The sequence below is a fragment of the Pristis pectinata genome, chromosome 10 (genome assembly GCF_009764475.1).
Source record: "Pristis pectinata isolate sPriPec2 chromosome 10, sPriPec2.1.pri, whole genome shotgun sequence".
In the NCBI taxonomy this organism is placed as follows: Eukaryota; Metazoa; Chordata; class Chondrichthyes; order Rhinopristiformes; family Pristidae; genus Pristis; species Pristis pectinata.
Genome location: NC_067414.1, coordinates 47,450,111 through 47,464,550, shown reverse-complemented (window position 1 = coordinate 47,464,550; position 14,440 = coordinate 47,450,111). Strand labels below are relative to the sequence as shown.

At 39.9% G+C, this 14,440-nt stretch overlaps 1 protein-coding gene across 3 annotated transcripts in view; it reads right to left on the bottom strand.

Annotated features, from left to right (window-relative positions):
- clvs2 (clavesin 2) overlaps positions 1-14,440 on the bottom strand; it is a 63,340-nt gene that overhangs the window by 44,909 nt on the left and 3,991 nt on the right. For all 3 annotated transcript variants that reach the window (XM_052024994.1, XM_052024996.1, XM_052024995.1), the window contains exon 2: positions 10,255-10,429. In XM_052024994.1, coding sequence (XP_051880954.1) covers positions 10,255-10,429 — 175 coding nt within the window. The remainder of the gene's footprint in view (positions 1-10,254; positions 10,430-14,440) is intronic.

Genomic DNA, 14,440 nt, shown 5'->3' with positions numbered 1-14,440 from the left:
TATCGTCAATTTTTTTAGATTTTTAAGTTCTTAATGGTAGAGTTCAATATAAGATGGTCACTACCAAATATAAATAGAGGAATATAAATAAAATAGTCACTACCAAATTCAATAAGCAATTCAGGAGAACTTTTTTTGGAACAGGAAATGGTTGCAGTGAACAGCTGAGATGCATTTAGGGTGAAGCTGAAAGCATAAGGGAATATGAAGCAATCTGCATAAAACAAACCTCCGTTCATTCCTTAAACTATGACTTATAGCCTTGAGTTATTTAATCTCTGGCCAGTAGAAGCAAGGGCATGCTGAAAGGGTCAGATGAATCCCATGTGGAGCGTAAATTTTGGTAAAGGCTAAATCAGCTGTAATGTCCAGGCAATTATCTTAAATATATGGTTGAGAACATAAATTAGCAAAGTGATTACCTCTTACATTTGGTTGGGTTTATGGTGCAGCAGAAAAAATGAGGGATGCTTTAAGTTTCCTTTAGTAATTTCATTCATCACCAAATCAAAAAATCAGCATACAAGTAAACAAGCCAGCCACAAAGATAACTTTGCTCATTTCACAGCCTCATTTAATGAGATTACATAGAACACAGAATAGTACAGCACAGGATCAAGCCCTTCTGCCCACAATATCTGCACCAGTTACACTGTGTCCTATTTAGCAAAGGTTAAAATGACAGATGGAGAAGTGCATGTGAATAGACATGCAATCAATAGTTTATTGACTACAGCTCTGCCTTCAATACTATAATTCCAAGCAAACTTATCACAAAACTCTGACACCTGGGACTCAACACCTCCCCCTGCAAGCGGATTCTTGACTTCCTGACCAACAGAGTGCAATCAGTGATGATAGGTAGCAACACCTCCAGCACGATTATTCTCAACACTGGTGCTCCATAAGGCTGCATCCTCAGCCCCCTACTCTACTCCCTATATACTCATGACTGCGTGGCCAGTTTCTGCTATAACTCCATCTACAAGCTTGCAGATGATACCACCATAGTGAGCCAGATGAGTCGGAGTACAGGAAGGAGATAGAGAACTTTGTGACATGGTGTCATGACAACAACCTTTCCCTCAATGTCAGCAAAACAGAACAGCTGATCATTGACCTCAGGAAGGGGGGTGGTGTACATGCTCCTGTCTACACCAACAGTGCTGATGTCAAGATGGTTGAGAGCTTCAAGTTCCTAGGATTGAACATCACCAATAGCATATCCCAGTCCAACCACGTAGAAGCTATAGCCAAGAAAGCTTACAGCGCCTCTACTTCCTCAGGAGGCTAAAGAAATTCAGTATGTCCCCTTTGACATTCACCAACTTTTATCGATGCACCACAGAAAGCATCCTATCTGGATGCATCACAGCGTCGTATGGCAACTGCTCTTCTCAGGACTGCAAGAAACTGCAGAGAATTGTGAACATAGCTCAGCACATCATGGAAACCAGCCTCCCCTCAATGGACTTTGTCCATGCTTCTTGCTGCCTCGGTAAAGCAGCCAGCATAATCAAAGACCCCACCTACCCCAAACATCTTCTCTTCTCCCTTCTCCCATTAGGCAGAAGATACAAAAGCCTGAAAGCACATACCACCAGGCTCAAGAACAGCTTCTATCTCACTGTTATCAGACTACTAACAGTTCCTTAGTACAATAAGATGGACCCTTGACCTCATAATCTACCTCGATATGACCTTGCATCTACCTGTACTGCACTTTTTCTGTAACTGTAACACTTTATTTTGCACTCTGTTATTGTTTCACCTTGAATACCTCAATGCACTGTGTAATGAATTGACCTGTATGAACAGCATATGCAAGCAAGTTTTTCACTGTGCCTCGGTACATGTGACAATAATAAACCAATTCCAATTCCAATTCCAAACATGATGCTGAATTAAACTAATTCCCTTCTGCCTGTATGTGTTCCATATCCCTCCATTCCCTGAATATTCATGTGCCTATCTAACACCTTCTTAAATGCCACTATTGTATCTGCTTCCACCACTCCCCCCAGCAACCCGTTCCAGGCACCTCTCACTCTCTATGTAAAATTTTGTCCCACACATCTCCTTTAAACTTTTCCCCTCTCACCTTCAATCACGTCCTCTAGTAGTTGACATTTCTGCCCTGGGAGAAAGATTCTGACTGTCTACCTTATCTATGCCTCTCATGATCTTATAAACTTCTATCAGGTCTCTCCTCAGCCTCCAATGCTCCAGAGAAAACAACCCAAGTTTGTCTATACTCTCCTTATGCCTCATGCCCTCTAAACCAGGCAACATCCTAGTAAATTTCTTCTTCATCCTTTCCAAGGCCTCCACATCCTTTCTGCTTCAGATAGCTGCGACATGATTTCCTGACTCTTATACTCAATGCCCCAACCAATGAAGGCAAGCATGCCATTGCTTTCTTTACCACCCTATCTACATGCATTGACACTTTCAGTTTGCCATGGACTTGGACTCCATGATCCCTCTGTACATCAAAACTATTAAGGGTCCTGCCACTAACTGTATATTTTCCCCTCACATTAGACCTCCCATCGTATAACACCTCACACTTGGGAGAGTTTGGAGTTGGGAGGATCCGGTACAGAGAGTTGAGCAGTGCTGGTCTGAGGAAGCAGTTGAGGTCCTACGTGACAGCTTTGAGACAGTGGACTGGTCCATGTTCAAAGACTCAGCTGCCAGCCTTGATGAGTATGCCACCACCATCACAGACTTTATCAGCAAGTGTGTGGAGGACTGTGTACCAAAGAAGACAATACGGGTGTTCCCAAACAGGAAACCATGGATGAACTGGGAGATCCACTCCCTACTGAAGGCGAGGACTGCTGCTCACAAATCTGGTGATACTGATCTGTACAAGAAATCGAGGTATGACCTTCGGAAAGCTTACCAAGAGGCAATACCAACTCAAAATAGAGTCCCTGACCAGCCGTCAAGTTATGGCAGCAGGGACTGCATGCCATAACAGACTACAAGACGAAGACAGGCTGCATAGTTAACAACAGCGCATCCCTTCCTGATGAACTTAACGCATTCTATGCACGTTTTGAATAAAAGGGAAGTGAATTGTCACCATCCACCCTGACAGCCACCAACGCAGCTGAACCTGTGATCACAGTGGAGGATGTAAGATCAGTCTTCCAGAGAGCGAACACGAGGAAAGCATGGGGCCCAGATGGTGTCCCTGGCCGTGCGCTCAGATCTTGTGCTGATCAGCTGGCAGAAGTATTTGCGGACATATTTAACCTCTCCCTGCTTCAATCTCAGGTTCCCACCCGTTTTAAGAAGACCACCATCATCCCGGTACCAAAGGAAAGCAAGGTAACATGCCTCAATGACTACCGACCAGTGGCTCTGACATCCACCATCATGAAGTGCTTTGAGAGGTTGGTCATGGCACGCACCAACTCCAGCTTCCCAGACAATCTTGACCCACTGCAATTTGCCTATCGCCGAAACATGTCTACAGCAGATGCCATTACCCTGGCCCTACACTCAGCTCTGGAGCATCTGGACAGTAAAGACACCTACCTTAGACTATTGTTTATTGACTACAGCTCTGTCTTCAATATAATAATCCCAAGCAAGCTTGTCACCAAACCCCGAGACCTAGAGCTTAATACCCCCCTCTGTAACTGGATCCTTGACTTTCTAACAAACAGACCGCAATCAGTGAGGATAAGCAGCAATACCTCCGGCACGATTACTCTCAACACTGGTGCCCCACAAGGCTGCATCCTCAGCCCTCTACTCTACTCCCTATACACTCATGACTGTGTGGCCAGATTCTGCTCTAACTCCACTTACAAGTTTGCACATGATACCACCGTTGTAGGCCATATCTCAAACAGCGATGAGTCAGAGTACAGGAAGGAAATAGAGAGCTTAGTGGAATGGTGTCATGAAAACAACCTTTCCCTCAATGTCAACGAAACAAAAGAGATGGTCATTGACTTTGGGAAAGGGGGCGGTGTACATGCACCTGTCTACATCAATGGTGCTGAGGTCAAGAGGGTTGAGAGTTTCAAGTTCCTGGGAGTGAACATCACCAACAGCCTGTCCTGGTCAAATCACATAGATGCCATGGCCAAGAAAGCTCACCAGTGCCTCTACTTCCTCAGGAGGCTAAAGAAATTCGGTTTTTCCCCTTTGACTCTCAGAAACTTTTAGTGATGCACAACAGAAAGCATCCTATCTGGATGTATCACGGCTTGGTATGACAACTGCTCTGCCCAGGACTGCAAGAAACTGCAGAGAGTTGTGGACACAGTCCAGCGCATCACGGACACCAGCCTCCCCTCCTTGGATTCTGTCTTTACCTCTCGTTGTCTCGGTGAAGCAGCCAGTATAATCAAAGACCCCACCCACCTGGGACATTTTCTCTTCTCTCCTCTTCCATCGGGTAGAAGATACAGGAGCCTGAGGGCACGTACCACCAGACTTAAGGACAGCTTCTACCCCACTGTGATAAGACTATTGAACGGTTCCCTTATACAATGAGATGGACTATGACCTCGTGACCTACCTTGCTGTGACCTTGCACCTTATTGCACTGCACTTTCTCTGTAGCTGTGACACTTTACTCAGTACTGTTATTGTTTTTACCTGTACTACCTCAATGCACTTGGTACTAACTCAATGTAACTGCACTGTGTAATGAATTGACCTGTACGATCGGTATGCAAGACAAGTTTTTCACTGTACCTCGGTACAAGTGACAATAATAAACCAATACCAATATCAAATGGAAGCAGGAGTAAGACATCCAGCCCCTCAACCCCACTCTGCCAGTCACCAAGGACATGACCTTACATCACTTCTTCTTTTCAATTTGATGCCCAAATCCTTTGACAATTTTAGTCTTGCCTATAATCTATATTAGATTCAGTGGTGATCTGGTGGTAGAGTTACTGGAGTCATAGACCTGAATACACTTAATTCAGATACTTCAGTTCAAAACACCATCTGTTTTACTAATGTCCTCCTGGAGGAAATCTGCCATCCAGAATCACCAAAGTGGTTTAAATGTCCTCTGAACTGGCCCACCAAATATCTCAGTTCAAGGGCAATTGGGGATGGACAATAACTGCTGGTCTTTCTAGCACTCCCCATCCCAAAAATTGAATTTATAAAAAAAATTCCATTTTTAATGTTATTCTTTTTATAATTTTAAATACTAATATTGATTTTATTCCCACATGGCAAAATATCTCTGCATAAAATAGTCCTCCCTTAAATGTATGTCTTCTTGCTCTTCAACGTCTGCCCAGTTTTTCTCCAAATGCCTTACTAAGATCATGCAACTTCAACTCTATCGGATTACACAATGTTCCCTACTCCAGTGAAAAGAGGCAGTTTCTCCACCCTTTCCTGTTATCAAAAGACTCCCAAACCAGGTTTCAAATTTGCAGTCACTGCCTGAATTTCCTGGTTGGTGTAGGAGAGGGGTGGGGGGGGGGGGGTGCAGGAAATCTGACACTGGAAAGAAGACAGAGTTTGCTGGTTCCACAGCCCTCCTTGTGGTCCAAGAGGAGCAGGGGCTCTCCTTTTCAAGAAAATATTTGGCCTCTGAGCTGCCAATATTAGCTGTTCCATCTTCCAATTACATCTGTTCCACCCCACCACCAAAATCTGAACATTAATATGAGTGATTGGGATTGACCTGATTTTATTCCCACATTCCCAAACTTCCGGTAGCCAATGAGACTGTCAATATCTGTGGAGACACAAGAGACACAAGGTGCTGGAATCTGGAACAAAAAGCAAACTGCTGGAGGAATTCAGCAGGTCAACTAGCATCTGTGGAGGCAAAGGAATGGTCGACCATCCCTTTGCCTCCACGGATGCTGCTTGATCTGCTGAGTTCCTCTAGCAGTTTGTCTTTTGCTGTCAATATCCATGGCCTCCTACAGTGCTCTAAGAACCAATGCAAGCTTGAGAAACAGCACTTCATCTTCTGTTTGGGAATGTTGCAGCCTTCTGCACTCTGCACTACAACTTCTGGTAACTTACTTTCTCTGTATCAGAACTGACCATTTCTGCTTTAAGTCGTCCATCTGTGTTATTGACTCAGTTGTTCTCTCTCCATTATCAGAGTCTGACTTGCTGAGCATTTCCCGCTGCCCTGCATTTTACCATATTTTATGCTTCTTTGTGTATATTATCATCCTCTAACTGCCCCCATTAACTCAATGACTGAGCATCTCTACAATTTATCCCCTCAGCAGCTCTGGCCTTACCCTCTCACAGATGTTCATTTCTCCTTTCTACCTCTTCCCCACCTCTGCAGCCTAAAACTAGCCTGGTCCTTTATTTTCCCAGTTCTAATGAAGGGTGTCTATCACAGTCATTGCCTAAGCTGCTGAGTGGTCCAGCATTTTCTGTTTATACTTCAGATTGGCCAGTGTTCAGGTGGGAAATGACAGCAAAAAATGACGATGAGGTCTTGCTGTCAAATAGCAGGGCTAATGGTGTCAAAGTTCCTTGACTAGGGAAGAACATACAGCCCATTTCCATCACAGAATGTTCAAAATATTGACAGGAACCAGGGACTACTTGGATTCTGCTCCAGTGAAAAATATCTATTGTCCTGGGATTACCCAGACTTCCCTGATAATTACTTTCTATATCATCTGAAAGACGTCAGAGGAACACACATTAGTTGTGGTCTGCAGTGTGCTCTACACGCCCAAGGAACAATGATTTTAGTCTCAAACTCTAGGAACACCTTCCTCCAGCCAAAAACAACTGACTTATCTAACTTAATTCCAAATTGCTTCCACTGCTCTTTATTCTATGAACTTCAATTTTTCTATGGAAATGAAAAATTCTCACCATCAACCCTAGACCCAATCAACCACTTTGTTGCATCATTAAAAATGAGATGAGCATAATTTGCCTTCAATAGATCTATACTGGTTTTCCTTTGTTATTCCATGTAACAATCTATTTTCTCCAAAATTATCATTCCAAGTAGATTCTCCTCTACAGAAAATTAAATATCTTACCAGACGTTTTCTTCTAATTCATCTTTATGAACAATGTATTAATATGTGCAATTCTCCAATACCCTGGCAATACCCAATGTCCAAGAAGGACTGGGCAATGATACATAAATGTTTCTTTTTTTGGTGTGCCAAAGGGATTGGTGCTAGGGCTTCAACTTTTTACAATTGATATAAATGGCTTGGATGGAAGCACCAAAGGTGTGGTTGCAAATTTGCTGATGACACAAAGATAAGTAGGGAAATAAAGGCGAAAATATAAAGAGGCCACAATGGGCCCTGGATAGGCAAGGGGAGTGGGCAAGGATCTGACAAAGCGAGTATAATGTGGGAAATGTGAAATTGTCCACTTATAGTGGGAGAAAGAAAAAAATAAGCATATTATTGAAATGGTGAGAGGTTTCAGAGTCTGAGATGCAGAGGGAACTCGATGCACTAGTCACAATTTGCACAAGGTTGTATACAGATGCAGCAAGTAATTAGGAAACATGTCCTTGTTTATTGTGAATATAAAAGTATGTAAAATTGAATATAAAAGTAGGGAGGTTATGCTTCCATGCTATTGATCATTATTGAGACCAAATCTGTAGCACTGTAAGCAATATTAGTTTTCTTACTCAGAGAAGGATGTAAATGCATTGAAAGCTGTTCAGAAAGAGTTTAATAGATAGGATTACCTGGAATGAGTGGATTGTCATGGGGAGAGGTTGGACAGATTAGGCTTGTATCTTCTGGAGCGTAGAAGCATAAGACGTGATGATTGAAACATATAAAATCCTGAATAATCTTGACAGGATAGTTATGATTCTCTTGCAGGAGAATCTAGAACTTGGGATCACATTTTAAAAATACATGAGCACTCATTTAAGATAGGCTAGGCAATTTTTTTCTCTCAGGTGATCATGAGTCTTTGGATCTCCTTCCTCAAATGGAAATGGAAGCAGAGTGTTTGGATATTTTTGAGGCAGAGGAAGAAAGATCTTTGACAAGCAGGGGGTTGAAAGGTTATTTCAGATAGACAGAAATGCAGAGTTGAGATCACAGTCAGATGAGCCATGATCTTACTGAATTACAGCCAAAATCCATACCAATGTTCTATTTTCTTCTGTTAAGCATCACTCTAGCAATGAGTAGAATTAAAGAATAAAATTATCAATACATGGTACAATGACTGTTACTGAACCACACTGAATGCATAAAGAGGGTCATGGATACAAGTAGTGCCTACATTGTGGAGGGCAATAGCTGTGGCATTGTGTCTACCTCAGAAGAGTCAGCTATGATGGAGCAAATATGTATGAGTGAGCATAGTAATGAATTTACATAAACATTCTCCCAATGGAATTAGCACCTCCAATGGATGAATTCACACCCGACCATTGAATAGCTGGGAATATTGAAACAAATATGCACAAACTTCACTCATTGCTATATTTCTTTTTTATTGATTTGTTATAGTACCATTGCTTTCAAAGAAACAATTTCACTCTGCAGGGCTTCAAATCTCACTAAATTGTCATTATCATTAACCCTCCACATGTATCACCTTACAAAGTCAACTGATTTGTATATACAGGGAGAATTGGGCCTGTAAAAGTCTCATGTTTCTTCCCAAGTCTCTCCACAACATTCACTATTAAAAGTCACCATTACAAAGCTTGCACCATCTGGACTTCATTGATATAGGCATATATATATATATATATATATATCTCTATAGATATAGATATAGATATAGATATATATCTCCACCAGAGTTTCATGTTAGATAAGGCTAATGTCCTAATCTAGACATTTTCATGCTTATGGAAGCTTCTTGGATGAAATAACTGTCCAATATAGACAGAGATTGAAATTAAAACTGCCATTAATGGATTGACTATCAATTACATAACTGAAATGAAAAGAAAGTCATTTGTGGTGTGCGGCAAGCTGCTAATTCAACCTCACTAGTTCAAGGTTCAGCTATAACAGCAATCTTTTTCCATAATTATTACCATTAAAATCCCTTTCTTAAAACATTTTAAGATTTGCTCATTCCTAGGTCTTGAATCAAAATGAAAACAAGTATTTGTCCAGTTATTCAGAAACAAAAAAAGAATACAGATGTATTAATGAAAACGTGATTGTTAGTCATGCATAAATAAATTATATTTAAAAAGTTGATTATCTCACCATTTGCAGGATTGTGTCTATGATCCTATTTACATTGTTAAAATGTAAGTTAGTTTAAGTTTTATAAAGTTCTGATGTTCAGGAAATGTTAAGAGAAACAAATCCTCAATTTCAAAGAAAGTTTTGTACCAGGTAAAAATAGAATCACAGAATCAGAGAAAGTTATGAGATGAAGAGAGACCATTCAGTCCATTGTGTCTATCCCAGATCAGAGTACAGCTATTTCCCCTATTCAGCTCTCAATCTACAGATTGTAGTTTATGACTCTTCAAGTGCCCACTCAAGTACTCTTTAAATGTGATGGCAGTTTCAGTCTCCACCATACTTCTAGGAAGGAAGATTTATATCCTCAGTACACTTTAGGTGAAAAAACATTTTCCTCAACTCCATTCTAGTCCTGCCAATTAACTTAAATTTATGCCCCTCATTATCAACTGCTGCCAAGGGAAATAGATCCTTCCTAGTCACCCTTTCTAGGTGTCTCATAACTGTACATTTTTTCCCTCCAGACTCTGCCTTGCCTCCAGCCAACTGCTCCCACGTTGCAGCCTCCAGTTTATTGAATCAATGTGATATGATTCCTTCTCCTTATTAACATTGACATTATTCAGTGTCCTTTTATTTTAAAATTATCCAGGCATCAACATTGCTGTTGAATTAATTTACCAGAACCAAATGTTCATAATGATAGCCTGGATAATAGGTATTTTATATATTAGGTATTCATTGAAAAAATTGGAAATAAAAAAATGAAGAAAGACTAAACAGTCCTTTATCAGAGCTGCAGTACATTTATTGCAGAGATGAAAACTATTTCAAGCTGAATTATTTTGTTCTGAAAAGCAGTTTCTTTCTTGTACTGAGCACCACATGCTTTTCCTGGGGATTATCTAATTAAACATTTAAAAGTATTTTGCTCTTGAAATATAATTATCACATTAAAAAAATTAAAATCTTGGACAGTGCAATATTTTCTACAAATTGCAGTCACACCACTGTTTTGAAATTCTCCACACATCAATTAAATACTTTCATTACAAATAGAAAACATTTGTACCTGTAGTCCCTCAATGGCTAATCGGAGCATACTTGGTGTTAATTTAGAGGCTTGCTTGAAAGTAAAGTTGCTCCAGTCTATTATCAAAATAAATCCATTCACTTGAAGTTCTGGGTCTTCAATCATTGCTTCCAATGATAGCAGTATGGCACGCAAAATATCTATTAGCGTATACCTGAAAATGAAGACACAATTAATTGTATTTGTGACCTTAGAAATGGACGGCAAATGTTTCTGTCTGGTGGTTGAAGAACTGTAACAAATTGGTTAACTTAAAATTTTTGGAGATAAGCATAATTGTGATTAGTATTTATTAACAGTTCAGGGTATCAAGAAAAGTTCTTTAACTGAAGTCCTATACATCAATTGGTTTATCGAGCAACCAACAACTTAAATGTGGAGCTGTATGGCAATATAGTCATTATGTTGCAGAATTAGTAATCCAGGGGTCTATGTTAAAAATCAAATGAATTAACATCTGATTATACCAAGTTGTGATGTTTCATTCAAATTTAAAAATTAAAATCCAAAAATAACTAATATCCTATGGGTGGTGATCATAACCATGAAGCTATAAAATTATTGAAAAATCTAACTGGTCCACTAACACCCTTTAAGAAAGGATAATTGCTCTTGTTATATAGTCTAGTGTATACATGACTCCAAACCTACAGTAATATGGCAGATTCTTGTGGAAACTATTCAGTTAAACAGGTACAAAGAAATACAATAAGAATAAAACCAGATAGAGTCATAGAGTCATGCAGCATGGAAACAAGCTCTTTGGACCAACTTGCCCATGCAGACCAAGATGCCCATCTAAGATAGTCCCATTTGCCTGCATTTGACCCATGTCTGTCTTGACCTTTCCTATCCATGTACCTGTCCAAATATCTTCTAAATTTTCTTATTATACCTGCCTCAACCACTTCCCCTGGCAGCTTGTTCCATATACATGCTATCGTTTGTGTGAAAAAGTTACCCCTCAGGTTCCTATTAAACCTTTTCCCTCTCACCTTAAACCTTTGCCTTCTAATTCTTAATTCCACAACTCTGGGGAAAAGACTATGTGCATTTACCCTGTCTATGCCCCTCATGATTTTATATACCTCTATAAGATCCCCCCTCAGTCTCCTACACTCCAAGAAATAAAGTCCTAGCTTGCCCAACCTCTCCCTATAACCCAAGTCCTGGCAACATCCTCTTTTCTGCACTCTTTCCAGCTTAATGGTATCGTTCTTATAGCAGGGTGACCAAAACTGAACATAATACTCTAAGTGTAGCCTCATCAATGTCTGTACAGCTGCAACTTGAACATAACCACCCAACTTATACTGTATCCTCAATACCCTGGCCAGCGTGCCAAAAGACTTCTTCACCACCCTGTCTATCTGTGATGCCACTTTCAGAGAACTATGTGCTTATACTCCTAAGTCCTTCTGTTCTACAACCCTCCCTAGGGCCCTACCATTCACTGTGAAAGTCCTACCTTGGTTTGACTTCCCAAAATGCAACACCTTGCACTGATCTGAATTAAAGTCCATTTGCCATTCCTCAGCCCATTTACCCAGCTGATCAAGATCCTGCTGTAATTCTTGACCACCTTCTTCACTGTCCACGACACTACCTATTTTAATGTCATCTGTAAAGTTACTAACCATTCATAAGATCATTCACAAGATTTCAATTTAGACATTAGATACAAATATTTTGAGGGCAGATCAGGGCCAGTCAACCTTGTAATGTCCCCTTCATGCCTGACCTACTAAGTGTTTCTAGCAAATGGTTTTATTTTTGATTTCCAGCATCTGTAATACCTTGCTTTTGCATGAACGGTAAAAGACAGTTAAATAACTAACAAGAGCAGTATGCTCTATCAACATTCCCATCATCCATGATGGGAAAATCCAATGTGTGAATGCAAAAGGAAGATAAAACATTTGCAAACATCTGCAGCTAGAACTGCCAAGTGAATAATTAGGCCTCCTCCCTAGCTCTGCACCATCACCTACACTCCCGCTAAATGTGCACAGTACAAATAGCCACCAAACGTAGTGCATGCATTTTGATTCTCTTAAGATACTTATAGTCCAAACTAGCCAATTATAAACACTGCCCTGATTTCAGTTATATTTTTCTGCCAATTTTGTGCTCATCAAAGTAAAGGAAATCAGTTAACCTCCTGTTTCAGACACCATGGGGTCAATTTTAATTTGTGCAATGATGTAAAGTTGTAATAACAATTAAGAGAGATGCAAAGAGCCTACCTACTTGCTGCTAAATGTTTTACCAGATTTCATGAACTCAAGATTTACCTTTTCATGTCAGAATGAACAGTCACAGTTCAAGTTGTAATCATTCATGTGATGTAGGTATTGCTAATGAGACCAGCACTTAATGGCCATCCCTTATTGATCTTCAATGCTGGGATGAATTGGTTGTTGCAAGAATTTGTGGGATGAATCAATCATCACAGTGGATGAATCAGCAAATTGTGCATGGGTCAGCAGTGGGTTTTCAGAGTTCTTATATGTTTCTACCTTCCCACATTTCCCATCTCAACATCTTTAGGGATTAAAATACACCAATGATTCTCCAATCAAATGACTAGCATTTTGAACTTAAGTGGAAGCACTGAAAATTACTTATCAATTGTTTGTACTATTATCAACAAAATAATTTTTCTATTGGTTAAAGTAAGGGCAAGATGTAAAGAAAGAATTGAATATCTTCTACCCTTAATTTTTGAAAACAGAGCAAAGATGTGTGTCAGGTGTAAAGGCTGGATGAAAACTGACCACGAACTCAGAGAAGGAAACAATGCTTTTCAGCCATCATTCTCACATTTTTAATTTTTGAAAGTGCCGTCCTTCAGAATGTTGTTTTATATAAATACCTTGGATTAATGAGGCATGGTCAAAGGGGAATGTTTGGAAAACACTTCTGTAAGTAGAGGGTTTTAGTAAAATTAAATAGTGGGTTCTAGCAAAAAAATATTCATAAAAAGTAGCCATGATGGCAGAAGGTTCTGCCATAGACGGTGAAAGGAAAGGAAGGACATTCCACAAAAGTCTAGAATTGAACAATGGAGAGTCTGAACTGTTTCTTCAGATTGCATGAGGTTGAAATATTTGTGTGTGTGTGTGTGGGGGGGGGGGGGGTGGTGGTGGTGGTGGAGTTATTCCAAGACATGTAAATGAGATGGGGAATTTTTGAGATCAAGGCACTGAAGGGAGGAGATACTAGATGGCTTCGCAAAGGCACAGGATGTGGATCAGCAGAGTTCAATTAAGAATAGAAAGCAGGTTATGAATGAGTTGAAGTTTATGTAGTCTTAACATTAAAGACTGACTGAGGCTGCAGAGCAGGTCAATTTGGAAGCAAATTAAAGATAGGAAAGATTGGGACATAGTTTTGAAACTCATCTTGTTTTTTTTTAGTAACTCAGAACTCTTATATAAATTACAGTAAATGTTCATCACAGAAATGGGTTTTTTATCCAATTAATCCATGCCAACGATTATGCATCAGTCGAGCCTCCCCTCTATCCTATTTCATCTTCCCCATCAATACATCCTATTCTTTTCTCCTTCATGTATTTATTGGTTCCCCTTAAAAGTATCAATGCTTTATGACTCCACTATTCCCTGAGGTAGGGAGTTCCATAACATTTATCATGCCAAAGTAAAAGAGTTCCTCTTGAATTTCTTATAAGAATTCTTGCTGACTGTCAATACATATCCATGGCTCCTGGTTTTGTGATTTCAAATGGAAGTATCTTCTCTGTCATTCTGCTTGCAAACACTTCAACAATTTTAACAATCTCTCACAGATTAACCACCAACTTTCCCTTTTCTTGGAAAAAGCCCAGTTCATCTTGTGAATCTTTTTTGTAACTTCTCCAATTCCTCTGTATCTTTTTTATGTATGAAGACCAAAACTGTGCACAGTTCAAAGTGTGATTGAATCAAGTTTCAATATAAAGTTAACATAACCTCTCCATATTTTCTTAACAACTTACAAGTTAAAAATAAGTAAGTAGGCCAAATATAGACTGACAGCTCTGGGGTGCTAAACCAAGTGCAACGTGAAGAACAGGAATGCAAGATGATGAGACTGTGGGAGGCAAAAACATCACAGGAATTTTATACACATAATTTAGGAGCGTATCCAAGGATGCTGCTGG